Source organism: Zootoca vivipara, chromosome 6 (assembly GCF_963506605.1).
Source record: "Zootoca vivipara chromosome 6, rZooViv1.1, whole genome shotgun sequence".
NCBI classification, from domain to species: domain Eukaryota; kingdom Metazoa; phylum Chordata; class Lepidosauria; order Squamata; family Lacertidae; genus Zootoca; species Zootoca vivipara.
This window is the reverse complement of record NC_083281.1, coordinates 92708350-92735209: the sequence shown is the minus strand read 5'-3', so window position 1 is coordinate 92735209 and position 26860 is coordinate 92708350. Positions and strand designations below refer to the sequence as shown.

Below are 26860 nucleotides of genomic sequence, written 5' to 3'. Positions count from 1 at the left end.
TTAGAGTGGTTTGGGATGCTAGCAAAGCAGTAATGAGAGGATTTTTGATCCAGCAGAACGCAATTTGGAAGAAGGCGAGAAATGAAAAGAAAGAAAATATTTTGGACAAGTTGAAAGAAAAAGAAAAAAAGTTGAGAGACAATCCAAAAAGTCAGGAAGTCCAAAAAGAGATAAAAGCCTTGCAAGTACAGTATTCCCAAATAATAAATGAAGAAATCGAATGGAAAATTAGAATGAAGCAAAGATCATTTGAATCAGCTAATAAATGTGGGAAATTGTTGGCCTGGCAATTGAAGAAAAGGCAAAAGGAAAATACAATAATAAAGATTATGGATGAAGGAAAATCTATTGAGAACCCTGCAGAGATAAGGAAATGCTTTACAAGATATTATAAACAGTTATACAAAAGGGAGAAAGAAGATCTAGATGGAATAGAGAAGTTTATAAAGGAAAATGGACTACAGAAAATTCCAGTACAGCAAAAGAACCTACTGAATGGGTTGATTACAAGACAAGAGGTTGAAACAGCAATTCAAGAGTTGAAAAACGACAAGGCCCCAGGACCTGATGGACTGACCTCCAAGTATTATAAAACATTAAAAAACTGGTTGATTCAACCATTAATGGAGGTAGCAAATGAGATTTTAGGGGGGGCAAGGCACCAGAGACTTGGAAAGACGCTTTTATCTCTCTGATACCAAAACCAGACGTAGATAAGACCCAGGTCAAGAACTATAGGCCAATCTCCTTATTAAATGTGGATTATAAGATATATGCTAGCATTTTGGCATCGAGACTGAAAAGGGTGTTGAAGGATTTGATACATAAGGACCAGACAGGATTTCTGCCTGGAAGGCATATGAAGGACAATGTAAGAATTATAGTAGACATCTTGGAGAGATTGGAAATGAAAATAAACACCAAAGCAATGTTAATTTTTGTGGATGCCGAAAAAGCTTTTGATAATATTTCTTGGACTTTTATGAAACGAAACTTTACCAAAATGGAGGTTGGCCAAAATTTTGCCAATGGGATTAATGGTATCTATTCTGAGCAAAGAGCGAAAATCATTGTAAACAATGTGGTCTCAGAAGAGATAAGAATTGAGAAAGGAACAAGACAAGGGTGCCCACTCTCCCCCCTGCTATTTATTTCTGTCCTGGAGGTTTTGCTGAATATGATAAGGAGGGATGAAGGTGTTAAAGGAATCACAGTGGGTACAAAACAATACAAGTTAAAGGCCTTTGCAGATGATTTGGTATTGACTTTGCAGAACCCTGAACACAGTGCTGTAAGAGTATTGCAGATAATTCAAGAGTTTGGTAGAGTGGCAGGTTTCAAGTTAAATAAAGGGAAAACCAAAGTATTAGAAAAGAATTTGACAATGCAAGAGAGACAAAGAGTAGAGGAGTGCACAGGACTGAAATGTGTGAAAAAGGTGAAATACCTAGGAGTAAATATGACGTCAAAAAATCTGAATCTTTATAAGGATAATTATGAGAAGTTATGGAATGAAATTAAAAGAGATCTGGAAATATGGTCAAGGTTGAAATTGTCCTTAATGGGCAGAATAGCAACTGTTAAAATGAATGTATTGCCGAGAATGTTGTTTTTATTTCAGGCTCTTCCGATAGTAGATAAGATGAAATGCTTTCAAGAGTGGCAGAAGACATTGTCTAAATTTGTCTGGCAAGGGAAGAAACCTAGGATTAAATATAAACTTTTGACAGATGTGAAAGAAAGAGGAGGATTCTCATTGCCAGACTTAAAGATTTATTTTGAAGCCGCAGCTTTTTGTTGGTTGAAGGAATGGTTTTTGTTAGACAATGATGACTTGTTGGATTTGGAGGGTCATGATAATGCATTTGGATGGCATGCATATTTATGGTATGATAAAGTAAAGTTGCATAAAGGTTTTAAAAATCATATAATTAGGAAATCATTGTTTAATGTATGGATTAGATATAAAGATTTGTTGGAAAGAAAAACTCCTAGGTGGATTTCGCCACTCGAGGCAAAGAAACCTAAAAGGACAAATATGGATGAAAATAGGCTGAAATATAAAGATATTTTGATGGAGGTGGGAAACCAAGTTAAGTTAAGGCCTTATGAACAATTGAAAGATAGGTTGAGCGACTGGTTTCAGTATGTGCAGATAAATGAAGCATTCAAGTTAGATAAAAAAATAGGATTCCAATCAGAAAAGTCGAAATTAGAAATAGAATTATTAGAGACAGACAGCAAGAATTTGTCCAGAATGTATAATTTGTTGTTAGAATGGCATTTGAAAGATGAACAAACAAAATCGGTTATGATTGAATGGGCCAAGGATTTGGGTCATAATGTGATGATGTCGGATTGGGAAAAATTGTGGAAGAAGAGTATGAAGTTTACGGCATGTACTGTGTTGAAAGAGAATTTGATGAAAATGATGTACAGATGGTATTTGACGCCGGTTAAGTTAGCGAAAATGTACCATAAAAGTGACAACAAATGTTGGAAATGCAAAGAGGATATTGGCTCATTGTACCATATGTGGTGGACATGCCCTAAAGTAAAAGGCTTCTGGGAAATGATTTATAATGAAATGAAAAAGATTTACAAAAATACATTTTTGAAGAAACCGGAAGCCTTTTTACTTGGAATAGTAGGGGAATAAATTCCCAAAGACGATGTTACTTTGTTCATGTACGCTACCACAGCTGCTAGGATTTTAATAGCAAAATATTGGAAAAAAGAGGAACTGCCTTCGCTACAGGAATGGCAAATGAAAATGCTGGACTATATGGAATTGGCAGAAATGACAGGAAGACTCCGGGACCAAACAAGTGACAAAGTTGAAAAAGAATGGAGGAGATTTAAAATATATATAGGGAAAGTATTTGATAATTAGGACTCTGATTACCCAGGGAAATAAAGAAGTTAAGGCAATAGGGAGAAAATAGGAGGTCAAAAGTAGAAAATTTTGGTAGATGGTATAAAGTTGAAAATAAGAAGAGTTAAAGGCATTATATGTTGGGTAAAAAAGATGAAATAGAAACTGCTACAGATGTATATAAGAAAGGAAAATCAGTTAGTGGGGAATCGGGGAAGCCAAAAGACAATGATTATAAAAATGGATTGAAGATGATATGTTTTTGTTTTGTTCTGTTTGATGTATTTTTGTATTTTTGTATTTTTATGTTTTTGTATTTTTATGTCTTTGAAAATTTGTGTTTTATAAAACAATCAATAAAAATATATTTTAAAAAAGAAAGAAATGGAGGCTCAGGCCTGCTTTGTTTTCAACCCTTGCACAAAGCAGACACAAATGCCTAGACAAGGGCTGGGATCAAAGAAATGCCCATGCTTAGATGTGTGTCTATAATGTGTCTGCCTGTGTCTGTGTTGAAAAAAGGTTCTAAATTTATATAGATATATATATTATAATTTTATTAAATTTTCAATAGCAAAAATAAAAAACAACCACAACAGCAACTACAAACAAACAAACAAACAAACAAACACACACACACACACACACACACACACATATATATATAGCATATATATAAGTTAATACTTGAAGTCTTTCCGTCTCACTAGCTTCCTGATCTGGTTAAGCCTTGGTCCAGAAGTCAGCTTGACACCTGCTTACTCACATCTAAGTTCAACGTTGAGAGATGTGCTTCAACAGGAAGCTGGTACAACAGGAAGCAAGAAGCCCCCAGCCCCATCCAGCTCCCATTCAAGAACAACCCAGGAGAGAGAGAGAGCTGAATGGTTTTGTTGAGGAAAGGGGGTTTTCACCCTGCAGCCTTCCCAGGAGGGGCTTCAGCAGCTTGTTGCCAGAATATGGATTGGCAGCCAAGGCCTTCCAAATCCAGGTGGCTGTTCTGCAATTTTTCAAAACATAATTTTCTCTTTTTCCTTTTCTTAAAAAAAGTCAGGCCTTTTATATTTACTTTATATTGCACAGGCATTAGCAAAGAAAGAAACCACTATTCCCCCTTTTTATATGTAACTTGGGGCACAACTTTTTGCAAGTATGAAACTGAAATATAAATTAAGAAACCCCACTTAAATTCAGCTCTCCCCATTTTCAAATCATGAAAACTTTGCACATTTGTATATACAATTTTGCCTCTTAAACACCTTTTGCAAAGCAATCACCCCTAATTTTATGTCTTTCTATGTTATTTGGAAATTGCAAATGATGTAAGGCTTGTAAGCTGTCACTTAAAAGTGACCCAAACTGAATTTGTTCCCTGTCCCTCCCAACTGTCCAGAATGTGTGTGTGTGGAAAACCTGGCATGGCTTCCACCTGAATCTTGAACAGAATTTGGATCCACACTGGGTACTGCTTTTCACAGCGTGGAAGAAAGCATCATTCCTGCAGAGCAAGCAGCTTTCAGAGGGCAAAAAGCTGGCAACTCTACTTCAAAAACCTGGGAGATGCCGTGGCTGATGGGCTGTGGCCTGGCTAGGTAGATCACAGGTTATGCAGGGCATCTGAGACGTCCTGAGATTTGCAGGCAAAATGGATCTATTCCCCCCCTCCCCCCCGTGTAACATACTCATCTCTTAGTGGCCCTTACCCACTGCACTCCTGGGAGGACTCTATCAGGCAGTCTACCACTGCGTTCAGACGCTTTAAGGCAAGGTTGACCAGTGCCGCGAGGGTCTCCTGTTTTGTGCGGGAGTCTGGGATCCTCGGGAGATGCTCATAAATCCCCCTGAAAATCATGGGTAGCTAGAAGAAGATAAAAGAAGACCAGGATGAGAAAGTGTGGTGGACCGGAAAGAAAGCAAGATATTTGGGGGGAATGATATATGACGAGATAAAAAAGATGTTCAAAGTGATTTTACCCCCTCCCCAAAGAAAAATAAACAAAACAAAACTGAAGCTTTTGGAGTTATAGGGCCGGAAGTTCCCAAAAAGATGGTTATGTTCTTTGTGTATGTAACTATAGCAGCTAGGATTCTCTATGCACAGAAATGGAAAGAAGTTTCCAGCAGAAAAGAATGGATAAGCAAATAATAGATTGGCAAAGCTGGCAGCTAAAATAAGAAAACTTAACCATGACTGTTTTGTGTTTAATGGAAGTCCTTTTAGGACTATTTAAAGAAATATTATAATATCATGAATTCACAAGCAGGATTTGAACTATGAGCAATGGAAATAATTGGAGATTATTGTATTATGGCTATGATACAAAAGAGTGAAATTAGGGTGCAGCAATGCGATAGAATGAAAAAATATGATGGAAAATGGTATGGAAAGTCGGAAAAAGGAGAATTTATTATGTATTGGAATTTTATGTGAAATTTGTGGAAATTTTTATAAAATAAATTTATTTAAAAAATACCGGGATGAGAAATAATTGGCTGTTTGTTTTGTTTGTTTGTTTGACAGCTAAGAGGCACTTGACCCCAAGCAGCCACCGTAAAGGGGGAGGGGGTGCTGTTGTCGACTGAGAAGGGGGGGAGGAGATTACTTGGAGCAATGGCATTTTCAAAAACCTGCATTCTATGCCTCTATCTGTCATTATTGAATAAAAGACATGAGCAGGGGATCCGATTTCCTGAAGCCTGACACCATGCCACACAGCTTTGGGGAGCAGGAAAAAAATAAATCTAGCTCACACCTGAACTTTCCAAAGCAATACGCCAACCTAGACTTAGGTTTTCCTTCAAAATCCTTGCTTCCACAAATTTGGCAACGCCGTTCTCCAAACCACCACCACAAAATGCATACATTAGGAGAAAATGTAGACAGAAATGCACAGATTCATAAAAGCAACATGCGTGAATCCTGGGTAGAACAAGTCTCTTTTTACCTGTTTGCAAGAAGCAGATGTGTAGTTTCTGGTACCCCTGGATACATCTTTGCAGCCAGAGGCCCAAATATCCTCTGTGGCCAGGCGTGCCTTTTACCAGCTTGGTCTGCCTTGCAAACTATGGCTATTCCTGGTCAGGGATAGGCTGACTACCACTGTAGTTTATGTTTTGGTAACCTCAAGGCTGGATGACTGCAATGTATTCTAGGTGCGGCTGCCCTTGGGTCTGCTTCAGAAGCTCCAGCTCATGCAGAATGCTGCGGCCAGAATGCTGGTGGGGGCCTCGGGCTGAGAACATGGGGCACCATTGTTTAAAACAGCTGCATTGGCTGCCCATCTATTTCTGAGACAGCTTCAAGGTCCTTATATTCATTTACAAAGCCCTGACCATCTGAGCTCCAGGGTGCCTCAGGACGCCAGGAACTCTCATATTCCAGCTCGATCACAGAGAACATCTATGGGAGTATTGTTAAACCATAGGGAAAGGGGGAAGAGATGCTAACTTGCTATGTTGTGATAGCTAAAAAACAAATTCTCATGCACAGATTCATTGAACACCCTGGCTGAAATTTTCCCAGAGGCATCCCTCTGCCTGAAGTTGGAAATAGCAAGCTGAACGAAATGGGTTTCTTGGCAAACCCAGCAAAGCGATTCTTCTGTTCTTATGAGGTCAGGAAGGGAATTTCCACACACAAACACACAACCCTAATATTCACTCTAGGGTTAGACAGATCAGCCTCCTGCTTCTTCTTCTTTTTTATGTAAGAAACTTTTATAAAAAGGTTTTTTTTTACCAAAGGAAGTACAATTCATGGATGCAGAAATTAACCTTCCTGCCAAAAAAGGTACATGTGTTCTCCCTATTATAGAGTTCAACAATAAAAACCATGAGGCAAAACAGCCCCAAGACACCTCAGTTTTCATGTTCTTGAAAGTCCCCTTCCACCCCCCCAAAAATGATGTTAAAAAACTATAATCCAAAATATACATACAAGCTGCATATCTGCAAAGTTTTTTTTGTTGCCCTTTTTTCTGAGCAAATGACAGATCAGTTCACATTTGTCACAAGCTGTTGCAATGTTGGAAGTGTGTGATTTCACTAAGAAATCTCCTGACCAGGATCAACGCGAAGTATCTGATGGCTCAGAGCTTTTCTTAAATAATAAAAAAAATCCGTCCGACACACACACACACAAACCCCACAAAGTTTCTTCTTGTGCAATACAGCAATCCGATAGTTAAATCTGAGAGTGGATTAAAAGTTGGGCTTGCTTTCAAACTGCCCCCCCTCCTCTGGCCTGCAAATTTTGTTTTCAGGCAGTTGGAAGAGAACAACAGATTGAAGGCAGAAAGTTTGTTTCTGGAAGACCAGTCAAGGCATCTGAAACTGCCCGGCAAGACCCATGTTCCACAGTTTATCTGGAAGATAATGATGGAGGTCTCTCCATTACTGGATTCACGGGGTTAAAACATCTGATCCTTTCCCCAGTCAATGTCTTTTTCTCTCTCCTTCTTCTATCTTCTGTCTCACTGGAGAGAACCAAGAGTCAGGATCCCACACCTGCAGTCTGTTTTAAGAGGTTAGTGGCAGAGATTCCTTTCCTCTCTTTTGAGCAAAGTTCTGATGCCAGCTCTGCAGCTTTTAAAGAGTAGGGAAGTCTCTGCTGCAGACGGATCTTGCCCCTTCTTCGCCTGCTCTTCCAGCACGATCTGCAGGTCAAAGATGTAGTCGATGACGTGCTGCAAGATTTCCACTTGGATGACTTTGGTGCCTTGCGGAATCCCCAGCACCAGCTCGCGTAGCTTGGAATAGCAGTTGTTCATGTCATAAAGGAGGTTCATGGGCTCCTCTAGAGCCGGGCTCTTGTTGTTCATTCCCCTGGTGATGGTGAGGCTCTGATCGGAGAGGCAGCACATGGCTTCGTAGCAGCTCCTGACTGATCTGACGGGGCTGATTGCTTTCATGGCCGCAAAGGAGGAGAGACCAGCAGGGATTTGCAGAAGGGCAAGGTTTCCTTCCTTAAGGCGGAGAAGCAAGTGAGAGATTGATACTGCCGCTTGCTTGCCGGTCTGGTTAATTCTCTATTGTGCACACACAGAAGATGCTTCTCTTTGCAAAAAAAGCCAGATCAGCTTGCTTCTGACCGACTCTCTAACCACTACACCACAGTGTCTTACACAGCATCCATAAGACATTATGTCAGTAAAAATGCTAGCCTGTATCCTACCCTGTATCCCACCCCCATTGAATCTAGAGAAAATCTGGCAAATTAAAAACAAGTTAAGAACGAAGACAAAACGCCTATTGCCAAAAACCCATTTGCAATATCTAATCGGAATGATGTTATTGTATTCCTGTGTTTTTATATTGTAAACCACCCTGTGATCCTCAGGTGAAGAGCACTATAGAAATTAAATACATAAAAAATAAATTAATCTGAAATTGCAGCATTAAGCCTTGGTCACTCACATCAAAGTCCAAATGCTTGGAGACATATTTGAGCAGGGTGCGGGTGCTCTTTATTGCTCTTTCCCACTCATTGTTTTTTCGGGAGTCAATCCAGCCATTTGTGTGCTGCGGGAGAGAAATAATCATCATCATATGGAAGGACAATCATTAATCCAGGTTTGAAAATTCATAAAGCTTGGGCTACTAGTTGAATCAATCATGCTGGGACCATAGAGGGGACAAATTGCAAAAAGGGGTTGTTTTGTAAAGGAGAAAGTTTGCTGCAATTTGTTCTACATTATTATTATTATTATTATTATTATTATTATTATTATTATTATTACCCCACCATTTTCCCTGACAGGGACTCGAGGCAGATAACAAACAAAATAAGAACAACTAAACACATAGAAAAAAGAAGCCATTAAAAATTTTTAAACATTGGTATAATTAGATATTAATTGGCTTTTTGGCAAAAACAAAAAGCCTATTGTAAACCACCCTGTGATCCTCAAATAAAGAGCAGTAGAGAAATTTAATACATTATAAAATAAATTAATCTGAAATTGCAGCATTAAGCCTGGGTCACTCACATCAAATTCCAGATGTTGTGAGGCATATTTCAGAAGGCAGCTGGTGCACCTCACAGCTCTTTCCCTCTCATAGATTTTTGTGGCGTCAATCCAACCGTTTGTGTGCTGTGGGAGAGGAAACACCATCATCACATGGAAGGACAACCATATCCGGGTTTGCAAATTCACAAAGCTTTGGTTACTGCCTGGATCAATCATGCCGGGACCATAGAGGGGATATTTAACTTCAAATTGTGAAAAGAGGTTGTTTTGAAAAGGAGAATGTTTGCTGCAATTTGTTTTATTATTATTATTATTATTATTATTATTATTATTATTATACACCTCCTTTGACAAGGACTGGAGGCAGCTTAAAACAAAATAAGAACAACTAAAGATATAGAAAAAAGAATCTATTTTTTTTAAAAAAAAAGCATTAGTAGAATTAGGTATTAATTTGCTCTCGGGTTGTTGTTGTTTTATTATGCATTTTGTGTTCTAATTTTGTATTTTTATGTTGTGAACCACCCTGTGATCTGTCATTTGTGTGTTTGTGTGTATGATAAATGCAATAATACAGCCTACACCTCAGCACAGCCATAGCAATGGAATGCAGGGAGCATCCTTAGACCAAGCCCAGCCACTGATCCACCAACCTTGGTGTCGTCTATAGATGATGATTGGCAGTTGGCCCTTTGGGGTTTCAGACAGAGGGTCTTTTCCCAGCCCCCACCCCCTGGAGATGCTGAGGATTGAACCTGGGACCTTGTGCATGCAAAACGGATGCTCTACCCCTGAGCCACGGCCCTTCCCCATATGCCATCAGCAGAGAGGACATATCTTTGATAGGAAACGGACGCGTGCCTTGCATTCCTAGCGGAGCAGAGGCCCATTTCACCATTCACATCCACAACCAGTGAGTTGGCCACAGATGTCCCCCGTGCAATCATTTCCATAGGGTCTGTCCTCCGGCAGGGGAGCTGCTGCTTCCCCCTGTTCTGACATCTTGGGGGCTCCCTTACCACTAGAATATCCTGCAGCACCTCCAGAGAGGGGGCCTCCGACAGCAAGCTGGTGAGCATGTTGATGCTTGCATTCACCATCCATTGGTAATAGTCCTGAAAGGAGAGAAGCAGAAGCAGTTAAAAGCTGAAGACCCCCGTGGAGGTGCCATGTGCTCTGGGCCCTTCTAGTCCAGCATCCCCCTTGGGCTAAATGGGCTCAACGGCCCCCTTGGGCTAAATGGGCTAAATGATGAAAGAGAAGGCTAAATGTATGCAAATAAACATGTAAATATGAACAGCTAGAGATCAAATGTTCCTAAATGGCAGCTTTAAGCCATTTCTCTAGCTCTATAAGGAGTACCTAAAGGCTGCCTGCCAACCTGTGAAAATGAGATGATGGTGCCTAAAAACACACCAGGATTTTTCCAGCCCTCCTAAAGGACCTGAAAAGGTTGTATCCATATGTTTGCATTTCAACTCTTTCACTTCTAGCCCTCTCTCCAAAGATACAAGCAGACCCCCAACCTCATTTTAAGCTGTTGTTCCAAAGTCACTGAGACAAGGGCACAGAGTGAATCCGAATCAGGTCCTGGCCCAATTCACTACCCAACAATTCAAGCTAAATTTGGCAACCATTCAAAGATCATACCTGGGGCACAGACAGGTGGCTGCTCTTCATTAGAAACTGGATGCAATTTCATTCAAGGAAAGCAAGGGCAAAAGGTTTGTTCCATTCCACATTTTACAATCTGGAAATTCTTCTGCATAAAAATTGAAAGTTCAGAAGCAGCGGAAGACTAACCAGGAGACTACCGAAGCAGACATTTGTATAAATCCACGCTGTTACTACTCTTAAACAGACCTCAATAAAAAGGTTGTCTTTTATTAAAGAACCTGTAACTAGCTCAATCACGGAGATAATGAGCCACATTTATTTATTTGTATTAGCCTTGATTATAAAAGCAACTCCTGGTGGCTATACACTCAATGCATGCTCCTCAGGTTCTTATTAAGGATGCAGAGAGACTAAGCTTTACATTCACATTTTTGAAAAAGCTATCTGGAGCTCTTATAAGCAGGTACTGATATCTGGGGGATCAGGAGAGAAATCTAGGTCAACTGCACCCGCAAGACCAACCCATGGGACCCTTCCCTGTTGGACCATCCAGACTGCCATCAGACTGCATATCTTTAGCCTTCATTTATCAACTCATAGTAGATTTGATTAAGTTGGCCATCACAGCCCATTGCCAAGTATTGGCAGCAAGTTACATCCAAGAAGTTGTTCTCTGCACATAATCTCTTCTAGATGCTGAAAGGAAGGATCTTACTCTGCCCCAGTGGGCCCGGCAACCAAACAGAGACTAAAATCCATTTGGAAAGATTTAGTTTAAATACATCAACCGAAGACCAATGTATGCAAATTGGTTCAAAAAAGATGTGAACATATTAATACCAAACAGAAATCAACAACAGATCATATATACATGAATCATCTTGGGAAAGAAGAAAGTATGTGTGGAGAATGACAGTAAGGAACAGTACTGTATATGCAAACAATGATTACATGGAAAACAAAATAGCACATGTTTATGCAATTACTTGCATATACTGTTCCTTATACACTTCCGTATTCAGGTACTATTTCTTTTTCCTCCTCTCCTTGTTGCCATTTTATTGTACTTAGCCAAATAAAAAGGTTGAAATCCAAGGCACAGGGTCCAGGTCAGTAGTAAATGCAGGTCAGTAGTCACTGCTAAAGACCTTGTTGGGGGGAGTTGGTGCAGCAACAGTTATGTGCACCCAGAATATGACCATATGGAGTTATCACTGCTCATTAGCTCTTTTAATGTGGAGATACAAGATGTGTGCCCCCCTAGAGCCTTGAAGATGTTAGAATCATAGAACTGCAGAAACAGAAGGAATCCTAAGGGTCCTCTAGTCCGGCCCCCTGAAATGCAGCAAAATGCAGAGGCCGTTAAGAAGATCTAACCTGCAACCTTGGCATTATCAGCACCACGCTCTAACCAACCGAGCTAACTAGTGCAGGGTGGCCTTCTTTTGTAGAACTGCAACACGAGGTCTCCCAGAACCTACTAACTTTGCCTCTGGGAGCCTGGAGGCATAGCGGTCAAGGGTGCTGGACTAGCAGCTGGGAGACCAGAGTTCAAATTCCCACTCGGCCATAAAGCTCAGCGGGTGACCGTGGGCCAGTCAATGTCAGCCTAGCCTACCTCTCAGGGTTGTAGGATTAAATGAGGAGGAAGGGAAGCACGTGCACCACCTGGAGCTCCTTGGAAGGTAAAGGTGGGATAGAAATGCAACAGACCAACAGCAGGCCACTACAACTGTAGCCTCATGGAAGTCAGCCCTGCGGAACTCCCCTGGGCTTACTTCTGAGCAGACCTGCCCAGTGGCGAAGAGCAGCATCCCGCGTAAAGAATGAGAGTCGCTCCATTGGGGGCGGGGCGTTCCGCGCATTGCCCCGCCCCCTCCCGCCGATTGGCCAGCAGCATCCGGGCGGACGAATGGAGGCGCCGAGCGAGCCAATCCCTGGCGCGGAACCCAAGCCTCCTACCGGCGTGTTCCTAGCCGGAGCTGAAAAGGAAACGGACCGTCACGCCGGAAGATCAGCTGCGAAGGCTGTGGGCGTAGAGGGGAAAGGCGAGCTCCAGGCCTCGAGGCGAGCTGTGCCGGAGGGGAGATGGGCCGGAGTCGCTCCAGGTCTCCTCCTAGGAGGGGTACGTAGTCACGGCAGCCCCCATTCCACCCCCTGCGGCCCCACAAAACAGAACTTTTGGCCGTGGGGAGGGGCGGTCCTCCTTTCCCCGGCCTGGTCCTGCTTCTCATCTTCCCCGCCCTTCTGGCTTGCGAAGCCAACTTGCCTTTCCGGGAGGCTTAATCCTCCTTCCCAGCTGCAGTGGTGGAAAGGCGCTCGGGCGAAACCTTTGTTTTAAAGTTTTTACTTCGGGAGAAAATTAAGCCGTCAGCTGCAGGCCGTGCCTTTGCACCACACGCCCCATGGCAGAGGAAGGAAGGAAGGGCGGGTTGTGTTAAGCCCAATGCAGGCCCTCGTCTCTCTCTTGCCTAGGAGGCCGGCCGGAGGTCCAGGGCAGAGATTTCCGGGGATCGAGGCAGAATTGAGTCCCCGAAGGGCGCGTTATTCTAGTATGGTGGTGTGGTTAGTGGGGCGCGTTAGAACCTGAGAGCCCAGGGTTCAAATTCACCCGCCCAACTCGTCCATGAAGCTCACTGGATGACTTTGGGCCTGTCACTGCATCTCAGCCCACCCCACCCCACAAGGCTGTTGTGCGGATAAAATAGGGAGGGGGAGAACTATGCTGGCCTCCTTGGGAGGAACGGTGGGGTATGAATGCAATAAAAAAAGAAACAAATAGCTCTCTTAACCACTTTGATCTGTGGAACTGGCCCTGTTGTAGATGCAGAACGGGTACTATGTGGAACCAGAACAACAACAACAAAAATCCTTCCAGTAGCACCTTAGAGACCAACTAAGGTGCTACTGGAAGGATTTTTTTATTTTGTTTAAACCACGGCAGACCAACACAGCTACCTACCTGTAACTAGATACGTGGAACCAGTAAGATATCAATATTTTCTGTGTTGTGGCTCCTTACAGTCAAGCAAGCAGCATATACATTTTGTGCAATACATAAAGGACGTGGTGTCCATGGTTCTCTTCCTCCACCACCACCCTCCATTTTTATCCTCACAACAACTCTGTGAGGAAGGTTAGACTGAGAGATTATAAGTGGCCCAAATTCATTCTTATGTGTTTTATATCTGACAGCATATATAAACCTGGGGCTCTGCTGGCCTAATAATTTGATTTATTACCTGACCTGCTCCCTAGGTTCCAGCACCCTAACCACTGCACACACACTGACTCTTACTTAGAGAAGTTACATTTATCTCCATTAACTTTTTTTTTTTAAGAGGATTGGATAAACTCATGCAGGATGAGCCTGTTAGTGGCTAGATTAAAATTCCAGCTTTGGGCCTTTGGCTGGTGCAAGAAAAAAAGATGCTGGACTAGACAAGCTTTTGGTCTGGTCCAACTGAAGGGCTATTGTTAAATTCTTAATCTGGCTTCCCCACCCCCAACAGATTTTAGATTAGATGCACCTTTAAGGCAGCTGCCCATTTCATGCTTATGAGAATTTTTTTAAAGCACCGTATCTATCAGTATAGAAAAAGCCACAGGAGCAAATATGGTTGTTTTGCTGTGGAAGACAGAGTGTGCATAATGCTCTTGGAGTGTGTTTTAACTTGGCTAGAACTCAGAGATGTATAGGTGTGGAGCTAGTGGATTTCACTAAGGGCCCCCTGTAAGTCAAGCACAGCTTCTGAAGACAGAATGGGACCCGCCTTATGTTGCCCTTACCTCTTTGGAAGGAAGGAGGTTGCAGGATGCAGAATGGAGCAAACTTTTAAGATGCAGGACTGGGACTGAAAAATACACTGGTTTGTTGAAGCCACTCGGTGTATATAGTATGTTACTGTAGGAGGAAAGCTGTACTTTAGAAATGCAATTCAAATATGCAACTAAAGTTGCTTGCTCTGTATTTTAAGAACGTCGGCGTTCCAGATCCGCCTCACGTGAGAGGGAGAGGAGGAGACGGGAGCGATCAAGGTCTCGGGAGAGAGACAGGCGGAGAAGCCGTTCCCGTTCCCCACACAGGCGACGATCCAGGTGAGGAGGTATCTTCAGATAGTAGCTCTAAAGTTTCTGGTGAATTTGTTCTGTAAATACTGTTCTTGTTGTAGGCAATGTTTGTGTGGGGCAGAGTGGGCTACTAGCTCTTGCCATTAGCAAATATTGGAAAAGATGAGTGGGTAGTTTATTTTTTTTAAAAAAAACCAACTTCTCCCCCCACCCCCTGAATTGCAGGAAATAATGACCCAGTTAACTACAATACCTAAGGAAATTTTAAATTTTAAACTCTTAGTGTTTCCTCTTAAAAGAATAGGGCCAGCATCTGGTCCTGGCAGTTCAGCTGTTTCTGTTCCTTCTCATGATAGCTCTAACCATATTAGCTCCTTTCTATCCCACCTTTAGCAGTGGCTTTGCTGTGATGTTTAACAATGAGAGAGGATTTATTTTTTAAGGTTGGAACAGTGGTGATGACAGATGGTTTCTAGGCAGCTGAAATATCCTGCTTGAGTGAGGAAGAGAAAGATCTGTCCCTTGATGTGAGTGTAGCTAAACACAAGCCTTTTCTGCATTCAGAGTGAGCTGATGGTCACGGGGTCCTCCTTTCTCTTGAGACCTGCAACTCCCCATTTGCTTTGTAGATAATATTCTTCCCCTATCCTTAAGCACTCTTCCACAGCACCTTTTTGTTGTTCTGAACCCTTGTCCTGCAATAGACTATCATATCTATACTGTTGTTTAATAAATGGTAGGAGAAAGAAGGGACAGGCATGGGTGCTTCTTTGTACTCTGCTTCGAAGACCCAGCCTTTCCTTCCATCTTTCCTCCTGCAGCCTCTCCTTGGTTACAGGTGTTGACAAGGCAGAGAGCTTGCCTTGTTTCATCCTGACAAGATCCCTATGAATCACCTTTCTAAAGGAGGTGGCTGTGGTGGCAGCAATGCACACTTCCACCTCTCTCCCCCTTTGTTGGCTGCCTGGCAGAGGAAGCAGTACACTTCCTTGACTGAGGTGGACAGAGCATTGCAAGTACTTGACAGTTCTTTGCTCACAGACATGGTGTCTCCCACAAAGCCATGTGTGGGATTTTGTGATGATTTTGTTCTGTGTTTTCACACAAAAAAATCAGCAAGTGTGCTGGTGGTGCTTCTTTTGTGTGTCACCATAATCCAGCAAGCATACTTTCCCCTTGCCATTCAAGTGCAACCTGCTCTGGTCTGACTCTCTAGATCTCCACGGCGACATAGATCCAGCTCTTCCTCCCCTTCCCGGCAGAAAGAAAGGCGTGATGATGAGAAGAAAGAGACCAAAGATGCTAAAGGCAAAGAGCGTCAGATCACAGGTAATGAAACAGCTTGTGGTGTTGCGAGCCATGCTGGAGAATTATGTGTCATGATACACCTTATTAACTTTGGCATTCTAGTTTGTGGTCAGATTTATTAGGGGAGGGGTAATTTACTAATGTGAGAAGGATCTTGCCTTTTGGGCAAGCTTTGTTTGACTTGATGTGTTTCTGGTTCTGTTGGTGAGGACATACCCTGCCTCTGTTATTGAGAGCCTGTGGCTCATGTGTGGCACTGAGTCTGAGGGTCCAGATAATACTTTGTTGTCCCAATAAAGGCACCTTTGTTTCTCAAGTATATCATCTCTTTTCAAAAAGTTGGAGTTGGAAGGATTAGCCTTTTGTTTTGGATGGCTAACACCCTCTTCAATAGAAATAGTTTCAGAATTGTTTACCGACCAAAGAATAAAAATACAAAACACATTGATAGTATAAAATCAAAAGTGGCAGAACACAAAGCAAATTGATTTAAAACAATCAAAACATTCTAAAAATCACGGGGGGGGGGAGGAGATACATAGGTGAACTGTGTGTCCTTATTACACACTTTAGAAAGAATATATATATAAATGCCAAATAAAAAAGACAAATTACAACATCAGACTTGCAGAGTTAGCAACAACCTTGGCGAGAGTCAGTGACATGATATCCAAACAAATAAAATTCAGGATATTGAAATAATAAAATTCAGGATAACACTCCCAAAAGAAAAGTAGTATGGTCAGAATATGGTCTGGGTTTTTTTCTGGTGAGGAATTAATGAAAGAAATGAAGGAAGACCAAGCTATAAAATTTATCTCTGGAAATGTCACCTCTGACTGCTCTGCAGTGTTGTGTTAGTTTGTTTATGAGCACAATCTTCCAAATCCTATCATGCCAGTTTTGCATAGTTAACAAACAATCTCTTCTCCATAAGAATGCAGTCTATATCCAGACTTCTGCCAGGAAATGTCTTAAATATAATATATAATATTCCTCAAAATAACAATGGTAAGGCCACGTCAGGGTGTTTCACCATTGTAATAGTCAGAATCCTAGAAATATGCTGTTTGAGGATGGTTCTGTGGCATTGTTTATCGTTGCCTCTCTTTCATTTTATCTCCTTGTTTTGTCTTGGCTTCTTTTTCAGAGGAAGACCTGGAGGGTAAGACAGAAGAAGAAATTGAAATGATGAAAATGATGGGATTTGCTTCATTTGACACGACAAAGGTGAGTGTCTTCTTAGTGCCAAGAATTCCTAAGAGTGAGATGTGAACCACTCTGTGCACTGGCACAGAAAATCCATACCATGTGGTAGTGGATGCAGAATTCAACTTCCTGAGAATCCCTACCTTTTTGTTAAAGGGTTTCTAACACTGCAAGTTTTTTGCACAGTGGTGCTTGAATGTGTTTGAGCAACACTAGTGAGACTTCAGAAGATTCCATATGACTGGGGGCAATCTGGCTTTCATACACTCTGCAGCTGCTTGCCTCTCTCGTGAATAGCAAAATAAGAAGCAAAGCTGTTTTTATTCAATATGTGTAACCTTTTGCAGGGCACAGGGCTTGGATTACCGTAACAAATCTTGAATGCAAAGAGTTGTTTATTATTATTATTATTTTATAATAGCAACATCTCCTTTTGTACCACACTGTAGGTTAAACAGAAAGCCATTTCTGGCAAGTTTAGATCTTCCTCACTTAATCAGACCATGGTCCTGAGTTTTCCTCGCCAGCCATTTAGAAATGGTTGACTCCAAATGGTCTTTTAGTGATCTTAATGCGGAACAGAAATGACAGAAAGGCAGATTGCTCAGCTACTGGGGAGGATTCAGGTTTGTTCTATAGTTTGTCCATCCACACAAGGTAAGGTTGAGCTCCAGTAGGCCTGGCCTTGGGCCTTTGCACTAGATTCTAGGACAGGAGTGAAGAACCTCCAGCCCAAGGGGCTCCCCCATCCGGCCTGCAGCCTCTTCTCCTTGCCCACCCAGTGCAGCAGTTTGGCTTGAAGAAGCCTCCTACTGGCTTCAATAGAAGGCTTCCCCACCCCCCAATTGTGGCAGAGAGACCACATGTGAATGATGGAGAGAGTGAGTGTATGTGTGTTGTGGGAACTATGAGGTGGTCCTACCCACCACTGATACTTAGCCCCTGGGACATGTTCCCAAATCTTCTACACTACAAGGGGCTTCCAGACCTGAAACACATCGTACAAGTTCCCAGGAACCTCCAGGTAGCTTGGAAGCAACTCATGCAAGCATTACATTGGCATTGTGTGTTAGGAACTCTACAAAAGCAACTTCAAAAAAGAGTAAAGAGGAAGATATGATTGGCTTTTGTTCATGTCCTACCATTCCTCCAAAGTTCCATTGGCTTTTATTCTCACTTTCCTCCCAGAAATGGGCTTTCACACTTCACACTTCCTTCTGCAGCCCCATGAAAATCTACTCAGGGTTGTGGGGGTGTCTAGGAAATGGCATAAGGAATGCCGGTGGAGTTGGGGGCGGGGTTGCTGAAAATCACCCCCTCCGTTACAAGAACAGAGGAGCAATGTAGGCTCCAAGTCATTGTCCTCTTCCCCTAGGTCAGGCTTCCCTGCACCTTATGTTGTGTGAAGATGACTTTGTATTTCTCTTTGTGTTTTGTAGGGCAAGAAAGTGGATGGCTCTGTAAATGCCTATGCTATCAACGTATCGCAGAAGAGGAAGTACAGGTTGGCATTTGTTCAGTTAGGACCCAACTGGCCATGAGCGCGGAAGCTCTAAGGTCATGTTAGTGTTGGGGGAGGAAAACACGCTTATTGGCTGGATGCCACTCTGTTCACAGGAATACTTGGAAGAAGAGATTTTGGCATTGCTTCAGAACCCCAATTTTTTAAATAGAAAAACAAAAGCAGATTACCATTTGTGGAAAATCCTGAAATGATTACCCTAAGTATTTCACTTGGTTCAGAAAATCAGTATACACTGGGGTTTCTCAGACTTGTTATGCTGAGCTGCCTTGAGGATAAACAAATTCCTAATTGTGACAGTAGATCAACTATGATTTTCCACTACAGGAGCAAAAAACTATCACGATTGACTTCCTGTGTCTCCTGCCCTTTCAGGATTACCTTGCATAATGTAGAATTAGTTTGCTGCCATGTGAGGTTCTTGCTAATTGAAATAGAAGATCTGTAAGAGATTCTGGCCTTACAAATGGTATCTGCAACAAAGGTTTACAGTGTGGAGTGCTTCTTTTCAAGATACCAGTTATACAATCCCTTTCCCCATGATATTCCATTCCCCCTCCCATTCCCCCCCCCAACACCCTCCAGTTATTTTGTGGGCAGTAAGCATGCTTAGTCCCCAGAAGCTGGTTTTGGGTCATTATCCCCCACATAGGATTGCTCTTCTAAAATGTTTTTTCCCCTTTAAACTTTGGAGTTTTCCCAAGCTTACTGACATCTCTGCCCATAAGTCTGTGTTGTGCATATGGACCACACACAGAGAATGACTTCATGGATTTTGCTACCATTAATTTCTAAGTTAGAAAGTAAATACAGTACGAATAAAGATGCTTCAAAGTCAAGTGTGCTTTTCTTATATGATTTCTAATTAGCACACAAGCACAGAATTGTGATCTGGAATGTAAAAAATAGCATACTGAGATTAATTTTTCTAAAATTATTCCAGCACTTACAGCAGGCAAAGGCATTCTGGGTAATGGATGGGCAATGCCAAGAAAAAAATCAGGAAGATGGGGTGGGCTTTCAGAACTTTTAGGGGTCAGCAAGAAAGTTCATTGCTAAGGTTTGCATTTTATCATTGCAGGCAATACATGAACAGAAAAGGTGGATTCAACAGACCTCTGGATTTTATTGCTTGACATCTGCACTTGTTACATGTGAAAGACCACTTCACTCTCTAGTCCCTTAATTGTCTTACCAGCAACACCTGTGGTTAAGCGGATTTCAGCTTCTTCCCACACAGAATGGGGATCTCATTTGCGGAGAGACCATGGAAGTGACATTGTCTCATAGGAAGAGACGGTAACATGTTTTCCTCAAATGACATGTTTGTACAAAATGACTTTCTTTTGTGTTGCTGTGTTTTTATTTTTTGTAGGTTTCTGTTTTAAAATGTTGCCACTTAAATTAAAAAAAGAAAAATCTGTGTTTTCTTCTCGAGAGCACTTCAAATAGGAAGCCCCTTCTTAAAAGCTAGGATGAAAAACGATTTTCTTTTGTCTTAATGAGGTTCTTGAGATAAGTTTATTTCATTAGGTTAGGCTGAGAGTATGTGACTGGTCCAAGGTCACCTAGTGAGTTTCATGGCTCAGTAGGGATTTCAATCCCGAGAAATACTTTGGTAGGTCGGGGGCTCTTCTCGGAATAAGTGTTCAACCACCACCATCTCTGCTACTTCTTACTCTTTAGAGAAAGTCTAAATTTCAAACCCCCTGGTTCTCCCTCTTCGTTGTCTTGCTTCTGGCCAACAGTGGGCCTTGCCGCTGTTCTTGGGTGCTTCTAACCAACATATGAACATGGTAACACAGCTTCAGTGGTCTTTTCTGATTAGCTTGTATCCTTGCCATGGGATAACTTCTTCCAATAGTTTTATGGGAGAAATGGACATTTAGTGTCTTCTGCAGTAAATGTGCAGAATTTTATATACTAATCAGCGTCATTAGTATGTACCTAGAAAGCACCTAGAAAGGAACGCTGTGATCACTAAAAGTCAGCATGGGTTTCTGAAAAATAAGTCATGTCAGACTAATCTGATCTCATTTTTTGACAGAATTACAAGCCTGGTAGATGAAGGGAACGCTGTGGATGTAGCCTATCTTGATTTCAGCAAGGCCTTTGACAAGGTGCCCCATGATATTCTTGTAAAGAAGCTGGTAAAATGCAGGCTAGACAAAGCTACCATTCAATGGATTTGTAACTGGCTGACTGAACCCAAAGGGTGCTCATCAATGGCTCCTCTTCATCCTGGAGAGAAGTGACTAGTGGGGTGCCACAGGGTTCTGTCTTGGGCCCAGTCTTATTCAACATTTTTATAAATGACTTGGATGATGGGCTTGAGGGCATCCTGATCAAGTTTGCAGATGACACCAAATTGGGAGGGGTGGCTAATACCCCAGAGGACAGGATCACACTTCAAAATGACCTTAACAGATTAGACAACTGGGCCAAAGCAAACAAGATGAATTTTAACAGGGAGAAATGTAAAGTACTACACTTGGGCAAAAAAATAAAAATGAAAGGCACAGATACAGGATGGGTGACACCTGGCTTGAGAGCAGTACATGTGAAAAGGATCTAGGAGTCTTGGTAGACCACAAACTTTACATGAGTCAGTGTGATGCAGCAACTAAAAAAGCCAATGCAATTCTGGGCTGCATCAATAGGAGAATAGCATCTAGATCAGGCACCCCCAAACTTTGGCCCTCCAGATGTTTTGGACTACAGTTCCCATCATCCCTGACCACTGGTCCTGCTAGCTAGGGATCATGGGAGTTGTAGGCCAAAACATCTGAAGGGTCGCAGTTTGGGGATGCCTGATCTAGATCAAGGGAAGTAATAGTGCCACTGTATTCTGCTCTGGTCAGACCTCACCTGGAATACTGTGTCCAGTTCTAAGCACCACAGTTCAAGAAGGATACTGAAAAGCTGGAACATGTCCAGAGGAGGGCAACCAAAATGGTCTAAGGCCTGGAAACGATGCCTTATGAGGAACAGCTTAGCGAGCTGGGTATGTTTAGCCTGGAGAAGAGAAGGTTAAGGGGTGATATGATAGCTATGTTCAAATATATAAAAGGATGTCATATAGAGGAGGGTGAAAGGTTGTTTTCTGCTGCTCCAGAGAAGTGGATTCAAACTACAAGAAAGAAGATTCCACCTAAAGATTAGGAAGAACTTCCTGACAGTAAGAGCTGTTCAGCAGTGGAATTTGCTGCCAAGGAGTGTAGTGGAGTCTCCTTCTTTGGAGGTCTTTAAGTGGAGGCTTGACAGCCATCTGTCAGGAATGTTTTGATGGTGTTTCCTGCTTGGCAGGGGGTTGGACTGGATGGCCCTTGTGGTCTCTTCCAATTCTATGATTCCCTTAGTACAGAATGTTGGGGTAGGTTTGTTTATTGACATGTGTGAAATATACACAACTTTCATCATAACTCTTGGGACAAGATAACAATTGCTGGTATTTGGTTGGTGGTTGGAGGCACTGATCGTGAATATCAAAGCATAACAGTTGCCCTGCTGGGTGCAACCAAAGGTCTGTCTAGTCCAGCATCCACTTTCTGCTTATATGTCTGGGAGAAGACCACATGCTACCCCTTTCTCGAAGTCTTGTTATAACCAAAGGTATATCACCACTTGGCATGGAGGTTCCATTAGCTGCCTGTTAAAAGCAAGGGGTTAGACTAGTTGATTCTTGTGGTTCCTTCCAACTCTACAATTTTATAATTCTATGTCAAACAAAATGAAACAAGATGACTTGGTTTTATTGGGGTACGGGCAGCATGCATATCTGATCTAGGCATACATCACTCACTTTGTGACAAAATGAACAGGTGTTGGGCGTTGGAGCTTCTTAATGAATTATGCAATATGTAAGTGGAGGAAACTGTCCCTTTGGGGGGGGGGTTTCCCATCTTGGGATGGTCTTGATCATAGAGGGTACTACCAGGACATAGGACACTTCATACTGATAGCTAGAATGTACCCTTTAAGGCTGCAAATGTATGCATACTTAATTTGGTACAGGACCCACTGAATTACTTAACACTGAAATTAGGGATTGGGCTGCATAAATGGTTCCAGCAACTTTGCTGCTGCACAACTAATTTGATAGGTGCAGCCCAAATTAAAATCACATGCTCAACTTCCTTTGACCTAGAATGGCAATGGGATTTATTCCTCCCACACACAAGTACATACAGAGTTCTAAAGCGAACAGGATGTTACTAGCACACAGTCTAAGTGGGTGTGGCTTGCGTAAGATTATCTGATAGAATAATATGAAGACAGGTTTGTTGAAACAAACAGTGCAGGGAGCCAAAATGTGTGCGTACACACACACACAAATATACACCTCTCTCTGGAAATGAAATTTAATTATGAGGCAGCTCTGGACTGCAGTTTGATTTAAAACTACTTGAGTAATTGGTAGATATTCTAAAGGCTGCTTTGTGTTGTTTCTGTTTCAGCTGGACATCTCAAATCTTCTCCCACTTCCCAATTTGTGAGGTCATATAAATAAAGGTTTCTGCATCAATCCAAAGTAAATAATGATAAGAATCTAATATCAAAATGAGGTCAACATTTGTAGCACTGGAACTAAAATCTGATGCTTGTGTTCATGTAAACCCCCTGGAACAATTGGGAATGACTTCTGGAGTAAGCACCTATATGATCATGCTGTGGGAGGTGTGGTGTGGTGTGGTGTGGTGTTGTGTTGTGTGGTGTTGTGTCGTGTCTCCTGGTTCTTACCTGCTTATAGAGTTCAGTGGGACTTACTGCAGAGTAAGATTGCATAGGAATGCAGCCTAGATCTTTAGAAACTCTCCTTATTTTGTACATTTATCTAGAAAAGCCCTGTGTCATGTACACAGTAGTTTTTGAAGTGTATTCTCTCCTACAACCCCATCCATTCCACCTAACACATTTGTCATTGCAAATAAAGTAGTCTGTTTAAAGCAAAGGGGGAGCCCACAAGACCCTCTGATTTGTCTAAAATGTTTGGCTAGGATTAGAGTAACATCCGATGTGGCACCTGTTAATAAATGTGAGAGACTGCTTCTAGAGTGAGCAAGTAAAACTGACCAGGGCAGACATTTTATAGAAAAACAAATAGGCAGAATTAATTGTCAATAAGCTACATCTACTCCTTTCAATTTCAAAAACAAAGCAGGGACATGACTCTGCATAGGTGCCAACTCCATGAGGCTGTGGGTGCCCAAGCGCCCACAAAATTCCCTATGAAGGGTCCAGGCACCCACAAATTTCAGTGCCAGGGCCATGCATGCTGCATGGCACTCATGGCCCTGGGCACGGTTGCGGGGCCAAGTTGGCAGTCCTGTGACTCTGTAATGACACATTAGGCATTGGTCACCAGTTTTTGAATTCTGTATTCAGTAACTAAAATCTGGCAACCTTTTAATTATGCAGCTGTCATACTTGATGCAGGTAAACAAGCTCAAATGTAGTCCATAGTTTGCTTAGCAGTGTATTAAGTTCCTTACTTTTTGTCTCCTACATAATAGAGATTCTCTGGCCCTGTTAGAGACTGTTCTCAAAGGCCTGCTTCTTAGGGTAGCTATGGGGAACCTCAGATCAGAGGACAGAGTGGTGAAATACAGCTTCTGTATCTGGTCCTCCCTATGTCACACCCCTCGCTAGCCCTGTATTGGACTCTGAAGAGAATGTATCCTTCAAGTCCAATCTTGCTTGTTTGCCTGCACAGAGGATACTGGGTGTGCAGTAACTAGTCTGCTGTACTAATGTGCACTGTACACTTTTTGCTCCACTAACTTTTGCCTCTGGCATGTAGGCCCAGGAAGGGAATGAGGCTGCATGGTGTGCCTAAGAGAGCTTCCCCATCCCTCCTACCTTACAGAGAAAACACCAGAGACCCTTGAGATACATTTACTATTGTATAGATTTTTGTGCACTACGGCCCTGATTTGAGTGGGGGTTGCATTCTGGGTCATTGTGTGCATCAGCCCAGCCCAGCCCAGCCCGTTATGCCCTTTCTGAGTCACAGGACTGCCGACTTATGCCCTTTCTAGTTCCAAAAACACTGTGTGCATGCAGTCACACATGTTGCCTGTAGTTAAGTTTAAGAAAATGCTTTGCCTGAATTCAGTCCAAGTGCTAATACTATACTCCTTACCTGATCCCGCAGTTTCATGTGGTCTTTGAAGTTTCTTTGTTCTATTTTGGGTCACCTTAAGGTCACTTACAGAATTTCCTGGAAGGCTGAAGTGTTGTACCCCCAGGTAGTTTTGAGATTATAACTGTTTTGTGTAGAGCCTGCCGCTTCATCTTACGTCCTCCATGGATCATTTTTGGGACCTGTGCTTTTTAACTTGTTCATAAAGGATCCAGAGTTGAGGGTGAGAATTGTGGTGGCCAGGTTTGCTGATGACACCAAAATGTTCAGTGATTAAAACAAAAAAGATTGTGAAGAGCTCCAAAGGGACCTCTCAAAACTGAGTGAATGGGCAGTAAAATGGCAAATGCTATGCAGGCAACCCTTGATTCGTGCAGAGGTTGTTTTCTGGGTTATTGCGCGCATTAGTGGAGCGTGCATAAACCTGCCCTGTTAGGTGCCCATTGCACCCTCTTCCTGATCTGAAGATGGTATTTGCATGCACAGTTCCATATGCTTTAAAGGTAAAGGGACCCCTGACCATTAGGTCCAGTCGTGACCGACTCTGGGGTTGCGCGCTCATCTCGCATTATTGGCCGAGGGAGCCGGCGTATAGCTTCCAGGTCATGTGGCCAGCATGACAAAGCCGCTTCTGGCAAACCAGAGCAGCACATGGAAACGCCGTTTACCTTCCCGCTGTAGCGGTTCCTATTTACCGTGTTTCTCATATTATAAGACACGTCTTATATTTATTTTTTCCTCAAAAAAACACACTATGGCTTATTTTCAAGGGATGTCTTATTTTTTTCCTCCTCCTTCTGCCGTGGCCGGCATTGCTGCTGTGCCTATCACTATGTCTTATTTTCGGGGTATGGCTTATATTCCTTGAATACTTAAAAATCCTGCTATGGCTTATTTTATGGGTATGTCTTAAAATATGAGAAACAGGGTATCTACTTGCATTTTGACGTGCTTTCGAACTGCTAGGTTGGCAGGAGCTGGGACCAAGCAACGGGAACTCGCCCCATCACAGGGATTCGAACCGCCGATCTTCTGATCAGCAAGCCCTAGGCTCAGTGGTTTAGCCCACAGCGCCACCTGGGTCCCCTTATTCTCAGTGTTTAAATACTTTTAAATGATTTCTTTTCTGTTTTTATCTTTTTCTATTCTATCTGTAAGCTGCTTTGAGTCTGTTTGGAGAGAAGGTGGGTGGTGGTGATATGTAGTAATACAGGATGCTGGGCTGGATGGGGTGCCAACCTGATCCAGCAGGGCTCTTCTTCCAACGAAAGTGGAATGTCCTAATATAATTGATGTCTTGGGTGCGTTTCCCTGTAGCTCAACGTGGCTGCCTTTTCTTTTTACAAGGCAAAGGGGTATGTGGTGGAAGGGGGAGCTCCACCAGGCCTCCTCTCCCCTCAACTGTCACCTGGTGGCAGCAGTTCCATCAGGCTGTCCCAGTGGGAGAGGTAGGAAGCAAAAGGCTCATTCCATCAGCTTTGCAGGAGGCTCAGCTCCATCGGGCACCTCCTCCTGGTGCTCCCTGAACTGTGCCAGCTTGTCCATATAGGAAGCCCTGTTCGGAAAATAGTGACTGAGTTTTTGTTTTCCTCCTGCCTTTTCCCTCTCTCTTAATCAAAATAAAAAGATTGTAAGCCTGCAGGGGCAGAGACTGCCTTGTTTTGATTACCTGCACAAACACAAATGCATTCTCCTTGCAGTGCCTGAGCCTGCCACGCTCGCCTTCTCCTTGCACCAAGCCTAACTAGGCCTGGGCCTCAGAGAGCGCACTCCACCTCCTTCCCCACAAACTGATTGGACAAAAATAATGGCAAAGACGCGTGGCTAGTGGGCGGAGTGGAACGCTAGAAGTCAACACAATAAGCGAAGGGGAGGGGAGTCATGGGCAGCACTGACCAATCAAAAAGGAAGGCTCGAACGGGGTTAGAAGGCAGAGCAGCCTTGGATTGGGCGTTAGCGTAAAGCGTCATTTTGGTAGCCCTGACCAATGGGGCGCCCGTGCAAAGGAAAGGCGCTGCTATAGCATCGTCGAATGGTACGTGCCTCTAAGGCTTGTCCAATTAGACACTAGATCTGAATTGGGGGCGGCCACTTCGGCTCGGCGAGCCAACCGGAGGCGTGAAACCTCGCCCTAGATAAAGGCGGGC

The 26860-nt window shown here is 42.8% G+C and overlaps 1 protein-coding gene and 1 pseudogene across 1 annotated transcript; one reads left to right on the top strand and one right to left on the bottom strand.

Annotated features, from left to right (window-relative positions):
• Nucleotides 1-7168: 7168 nt before the first annotated feature.
• Nucleotides 7169-7928, bottom strand: LOC132592352 (DNA-binding protein inhibitor ID-3-A-like; annotated as a pseudogene).
• Nucleotides 7929-12461: 4533 nt separating this feature from the next.
• Nucleotides 12462-19994, top strand: SNRNP27 (small nuclear ribonucleoprotein U4/U6.U5 subunit 27). Its single transcript, XM_035120968.2, has 6 exons — nt 12462-12586; nt 14439-14559; nt 15749-15861; nt 16991-17070; nt 18489-18553; nt 19653-19994. Exons 1-6 carry the CDS (start codon nt 12550-12552, stop codon nt 19705-19707), a joined length of 471 nt encoding a protein of 156 aa, XP_034976859.1. The 5' UTR covers nt 12462-12549; the 3' UTR covers nt 19708-19994.
• The last annotated feature ends 6866 nt before the right edge of the window (nt 19995-26860 follow it).